The sequence below is a fragment of the Carassius carassius genome, chromosome 27, assembly GCF_963082965.1.
Source record: "Carassius carassius chromosome 27, fCarCar2.1, whole genome shotgun sequence".
Taxonomy (NCBI): Eukaryota; Metazoa; Chordata; class Actinopteri; order Cypriniformes; family Cyprinidae; genus Carassius; species Carassius carassius.
This window is the reverse complement of record NC_081781.1, coordinates 9,903,085-9,909,825: the sequence shown is the minus strand read 5'-3', so window position 1 is coordinate 9,909,825 and position 6,741 is coordinate 9,903,085. Positions and strand designations below refer to the sequence as shown.

The 6,741-nt window shown below is 35.0% G+C and overlaps 1 protein-coding gene across 1 annotated transcript; it reads left to right on the top strand.

Moving 5' to 3' along the window:
• Window positions 1-485: 485 nt before the first annotated feature.
• ddx1 (DEAD (Asp-Glu-Ala-Asp) box helicase 1) lies at window positions 486-5,878 on the top strand (the record flags this gene model as incomplete). The annotated part of the gene is given in 22 exon segments (XM_059513501.1): window positions 486-507; window positions 643-726; window positions 805-888; window positions 981-1,057; window positions 1,139-1,211; window positions 1,663-1,739; window positions 1,834-1,948; window positions 2,040-2,178; window positions 2,277-2,337; window positions 2,630-2,728; window positions 3,115-3,204; window positions 3,286-3,398; window positions 3,400-3,463; window positions 3,561-3,612; window positions 3,734-3,880; window positions 3,977-4,019; window positions 4,021-4,054; window positions 4,228-4,300; window positions 4,818-4,890; window positions 4,969-5,011; window positions 5,097-5,192; window positions 5,266-5,878. Coding segments are annotated over 22 exon segments (2,007 nt in total), but the record flags the coding sequence as incomplete, so codon positions are not given.
• Window positions 5,879-6,741: the final 863 nt, after the last annotated feature.

The window sequence follows — 6,741 nt, the reverse complement described above, 5'->3', positions numbered from 1 at the left end:
ACTTTACCATAAAAATAGCTGTGATGACACATCAGAGTGGTCTTGTAGGCCTTCAGTATTCCAGTCATCCAAATAGTTTATGAGACCCTTAAAGACCAGCAGGAGGGGAAGAAGGGTGCTGTAAAGACAGGAGGAGCAGGTATTAAACCTTCATCTATAGATCAGCATTCAACTCATTTATGTATAAAGCCGCTACTAGTTTACATTGATATTCCATGGGTAAGAATTATTATGAGAGAGTGAGACCATACATTTCTGTTTTTTGTTTTGTTTTTGTTTTTTCTGGGGACAGAACTTGTTTTAAGTGGCTTGTTTTGATCACACAGTAATAGCAAAGTATAATGTTGTTATTTTTTACCATTATTTTTTTATTTAATTTTCACTAAATGTAATAAAGCTAAATAAAGCTATATATATAAATAAAGTGGGAAAAAAATTTTTGGATTTCTTGTCCATTCCAGTTTTTAATAAATGGCAGATGAACCTATGACAGAAGTTTTGCATTTGGTAAGTGTTTAACACTTTCATGTGACAGGCCTAACCTGATTTGATTCTGAACTCTTCTTCGAGATTTTGGAAGCTTATTTCCACTTTTTTGTTGCAACAAAATCATTCTATTCCATTTTGTTTTTTCTCCTTCAGCTATTGGTCCAGATGGCCTGTGCTGTCAGAGCAGAGAGTTCAAAGAGTGGCATGGCTGTCGTTCCACCAAAGCAGTCACAAAAGGTAAGAGACCACTTTTTTGTGTTTCTTTCCAAAACCAAGCAATTCCTGGGAAGATTTATTCTGCTTATTTTTCTCCAGGGAAGTATTATTATGAAGTAGCCTGTCATGATCAAGGGCTGTGTAGGGTGGGCTGGTCCACTGCCCAGGCATCACTGGACTTGGGTATGTTTGTGTATGACCTCATTATACTGATCGGTTTATGACATTACTTCTGTAATAATAATGTTTGGTATTCTATTTTAACCCTCTCTGAGGAACAGACAAATATGGATTCGGCTTTGGGGGAACTGGAAAGAAATCTAACAATAAGCAGTTTGATAGTTATGGAGAGGTGAGGCGTGATGAAGACATTGATTTTACATTTGATTTGACTCAAGTTTTGGTAGATTGACAAAATGTATGTCTTTTCCAGGAGTTCACTATGCACGACACCATCGGATGCTACATAGATCTGCATAAAGGCCAAATGTCATTCTCTAAAAATGGTAAGGCTTGTTTTTCATTTAAGCCTTTGAAATGGTTTAGTGTATAATTTGATTTAATTTAATTGAGCATGCCGTCACACTTTGCAAAGCTATGCTAAATTGTCATCAAGATAATGTAAAATAATTCATAATATAATGTTATACATTACCTTACCAGGTCAGAAAATGCAAGGACAGAACATTTCTAATGCTGCTTTTTATTATTCATCAAAGAATCCTGAAAAAATGTCACTGTTTACACAAAAATAATAAAATGCTAAACTGTTTCAAATAAAAGGTGAGCATTGAAGTTTTCCAAAGTTTTGAATAGTAGTGTGTCTCTCTCTCTCTCTCTCTCTCTCTCTCTCTCTATAAATGTTTGGTACCATAAAAATATTTTTAATATCAGCATACCATGCAGCCGTAATGCAAATGGAAGCCACTATAACTGAGTCCTGTTTGTCTTTCACAGGTAATGATCTGGGTCTGGCTTTTGAGATCCCTCCACAGCTGAAAAACCAGCCCTACTTTGCTTCCTGTGTGCTGAAGGTATCTGACATATACACGGCTTGTTGTTGCTACCTATCATTTCTTTTTCAAAACAGCTTTTCTTAAAATGCATGTTTATGTCAATTAAATCCAGAATGCTGAACTGAAATTTAACTTTGGTGATGAACCTTTCAAAAACCAACCTAAAGATGGATACGTGGCCGTGAACCAGGCTTCAGACGGTCATGTGGTCAAATCCAGCCAGACACGTGAGCTTCAAACCACATAGATTTTTCACTGCCTGCAGGGCTTGTATTAACGTTTCCTTGCATTCTGTCTGTCATGTGTATTTGTCCTCAGGCAGTGCTAAAGTGAGTCAGGTCAAATCCAGTTCTAACGCCCCCAGAGCTCTCATCATTGAGCCGTCTAAAGAGCTGGCTGAACAAACCCTCAATAATGTCAACCAGTTTAAGAAATATGTTGATAACCCCAAACTGAGGTGAGCTGAGAGTAACGGAGGAGCTGCAGTGAGTTTTATAATTGTAGTGTCTGTTGAGAGGGTTTTCAGTTAATGAGGAACATGATTTTTTTTTTCAGGGATCTTCTGATCATTGGAGGAGTGGCTGCTAAAGAACAGCTCTCAGTTTTAGAAAGTGGAGTAAGTGTAAAAATCTTAAACTGGGGGGGTCATTGATTTTATTTGTATTTTTTATCTCAATATATGATTTGGTGAAAATATTTTAAAAAGATATCTTTAAGCTAAAGCTAAATAAAATATAAACTAATGTTCAAAAGCTAAGGGTGAATTTTTTTTTTAAAGACTTTTATTACTTAATTTTTATATTCAGCAAGGATGCATAGAATTTAAGACCCCTGTCCTAGTCTGTAATACAGAATTTAGTCATCTTTTTGTATTAATCATTTTTTTTATCACTTCATTGTACTTTTAGATTGATATTGTGGTTGGGATCCCAGGCAGACTGGATGATCTCATATCCACAGGAAAGCTTGATCTTTCCCAAGTCCGTTTCCTGGTGCTGGATGAGTGTGTATGTTGAACACTTCAATTTATAAAACTCTGTACAGTTTTAGCATTAAAGGAACACTTCGGCTTGACTACAAGTTCTGTTGACGGCATGAATTGCAACATGCTGTTGATTTTACTGCCATTTTATTTTTTACCTCATTTGGTAAAAGTTTGTCTAGATTTTAGGTTAAATTTATTTGAACATATGGGAAAGTGTGATTTTTGACTGAATAATTTGAATACATTTTGTGTTCCTGTAGCTCAATTGGTAGATCATTGCATTATCAAGCGCAAGGTTGGGGGTTTGATTCCCCAGGGAACACATGATAGGTAAAAATTGATAGTCTGAATGCACTGTAAGTCGCTACTAAATGCATAAATGTAATTTAATTTAATAAATGTGTTTAGGATGGACACTTGTCAGCTGGCTACACTGACTTCATCAAGAGGGTCCACAACCAGATCCCACAGGTCACTTCAGATGGCAAAAGACTCCAGGTGATCAAAGCTGTACATTTCCACTTTCCATAGAGATTCCAGCTGCAGTTCTTCATGGATGGATTACTGTATGTGTTGTAGGTGATTGTTTGCTCTGCTACACTGCACTCATTTGATGTCAAGAAGCTCTCTGAGAAGATCATGCATTTCCCCACATGGGTGGATCTGAAAGGAGAAGATTCTGTACCAGAAACTGGTGGTGCCAGTCAACGCAAAAACTTTCAGGCTTTGGGAGAGAATGGGGAAGAACCACATTAGGGTACATTTATTTAACACTTACAAATATCTCACTTCATTCTACCTTTTTAAACTTCAGAATGTTGTAAAAGTGTAAATCACTGATGTTTTCTTCACAGACTGATGAAGTTCATGCCAAGGATGACACACGACCTGGAGCCAACACTTCAGGTAAGAACCGCCTGCCATTAAGAACATTATGGTGAAATATCTGAATATTTCCAGGTTCGTGTTATCAGTTGTGATCTGATGTGAAGGTCCTGCAGTGAATCATGTTATATGGCTTTATCAGAGATGTGGTCAGAGGCCATTAAGATTCTGAAGGGAGAGTATGCGATCAGAGCCATTAAGGAGCATAAGATGGATCAGGCCATCGTCTTCTGCAGGACAAAGATCGACTGTGACAACATGGAGCAGCACTTAATCAAACAGGGAGGAGGTGAGGCGGAGTACACAGCTCGGGCTTTTAGCTTCATTATCTTACAGCCATTATATCCCATCAGGTCTAGATGCAAACATTTGGCTTTTTCTACAGGTCCAGACTAAAATGGACACCAGTTTTCTTGTGTCTGTCTTCACAAATGAGCGCAAATATAACTTGGAGCGATTCAAGGTAAAAAAAAAAAAATTGATTTAAATTTGTATAGATGATTTTATTTGTGTGTGTGTGTATATATATATATATATATATATATATATATATATATATATATATATATATATATATATTATAACTTTCTGATAATACACAATCTATTGAAGTATTCTTTCATCATCCTACTTTAGAAACAGGAAGTGAAGTTTCTGATTTGCACAGATGTGGCTGCTAGAGGCTTCGACATTCATGGTGTTCCTTATGGTAAGAAAGAAGAATTTCTGATTTTAACTTCACAGTGATGTTTATTTTATTTTATTTTTTATAATAACCGATACCAATAATTTTGTATTTTTACATTTCCTAAAAAAAAATTATGATTTTTCATTATCAAATTAATATATAATTTCATAACTAAATCATTAGACAACAACTATAGAAACATGCATTGCTTAATGATAATAATAATATATTAAATAATAAAATAAATGATCCTATTAAATTATATTATTAATAATAAAATGTATTTGTAATAATTAAAAATATACTGTTAATCATAAAAATAATACAAACAACACTAATATTGATTTAGTAAAACAAAGAATACTATTACATTTTATTATAGTAGTAAAGTGGTTCTAAAATAATTTTATTACAAAACATTTTATTAAATTATTATAAAAAAATAATTCATGAATAGATCAATTTGTTTTTCAAAATATTTGCATTGGGGGGGGGGACTTCAAAAACAAAAAAGTGCAGTGTTTTTTCTGTTTTTCAGTGATAAATGTGACTCTACCAGATGAGAAGCAGAACTATGTTCATCGCATTGGAAGAGTCGGCAGAGCGGACAGGTAACGGCCAGCATTTATCTTGTATCATTAGTCTGCATTTACGGTTTAATCATTCATTGATATCTGTTGTCATCACAGGATGGGTTTGGCTATATCACTGGTTGCTATGGAGAAAGAGAAGGTAAGCTGGAAGTAAAGCAGAACTGTTGATGTAGAAATCTAATGTGTTCGTTTGTTAATTGTCTGTCTTTGTGGAATTCACACAGGTGTAGTACCATGTTTGTCCCAACAGAGGAAAAGGCTGTTATAACACCAGACTCAAAGAGAATGGAGGATGTACTATTTGGTACAAAGAGAAAGAGGTGAGAACACACTCAATACATTTACATGACATGAAGAAGATTTGAACTATACTTTAAGTGTTTTCCATTTTAGTTGTTGTCAGAAATTGAGGAACATTTGAAATGCACCATTACTCAGTGTGAACCGGACATCAAAGTACCTGTGGATGAATTTGATAGCAAAGTGACTTACGGCCAGCGCAGGGCTGCAAGGGGTGAGTGTACCTCTCAGGTGTCCTGTTTGTATATTTTTCATTCATTGTGTCTGTTACTTATCTCTGTATCTATTTCCTCTCACACACCCCAGGTGGTCTCTACAAGGGGCATGTGGATATACTGGCCCCGACTGTACAGGAACTGGCCAGTCTGGAGAGAGAGAGAGGCACAAACTTCCTTCCTTCATCTCAGCTATCTACCCAACCAACTCTTTAAAGCCTTCTAGAGCACACTTGCATGCGCCAAACTGAAATAATCGCAAAGGAAGACACTACAGGACAAGAACAAGTCACTAGCTTTACAAAATAAATATATTTAATTTCTAGATTCATGAGGTTTGACATGCAAAGGAAATTTGATTTACTGTGTTTTCTTTGTTTTAAATTTAAGAAATGCTAAAAAAAAAAAAAAAAAAAAAACTTTTGTTTTTTCCAAAGCACTAAAGATGCATTCATGCAAATTAACCTGAAATAAATTCAAACAGCATGATTCTTCTGGTTTTGTCAGTTATTGTGTTTACACCATGTAAGTAGAGCTCTTCTTTTCAGTTTTTGAGAAAACGTGTGAGGTTTAAGATCAGTTTAATCTACTATCCTACATGCATGCAAAGAGTAAATCAGTGAAAAATAGCCTACTTTTTTTTTTTTTTTACTTTTTTTTTTTTTTTTTTTTAGCTAAAAATAAAAATGTGATCTAAAAATACAATAAGTATTATTTTCATTAATTTAGAGCTAAATAGTTTAGCTCTAAATGACATTGAACTATTTTCATGCAGCAATATAATTGCAAAGCCTATTCCAAAGTCACACACTTATTTAAATTATGCTACAGGCTGCTGTCCAAACTTCAATTTTTTTGAGCTGATTGTTTAGCAACTTGTGCATATGCTACAGACATTTCAGTCCAAAAAGCAATTCATTATTAAAGCCCCAAAACAAACTTTAACAGCCAAATGTAACCGTAAATTTAAAATACTGAAATAAGTATTAGTAAAGTAATTAAGATTTTTATATATAGTAAATGTATGTTTATATACAATAAAGCGTTTTATGCCTGTAATAACTGCAGCTCTTACCTTTAAATCAAATTGCGCATGCTCACTATGTTCCACTGGCTGTACAGTTTCTAATACTTACACTAGGTGGCGGGCTTGTCCTAATGTAGAGGCGCTCTCATTACCCCTGAGACTACTGTACTGTACCCCATTGTACTGTTCATGCCATAAGCGCTTCACTTATATTTATAGTAGAGCAGAGTCCAAAAGAGGGCAATGATGTTAAACCTTATTAATAATCCAAACCTGCATTATTGTACTGCATTGCTCTCAGCAACCCGGGACCTATGTTTTATTACA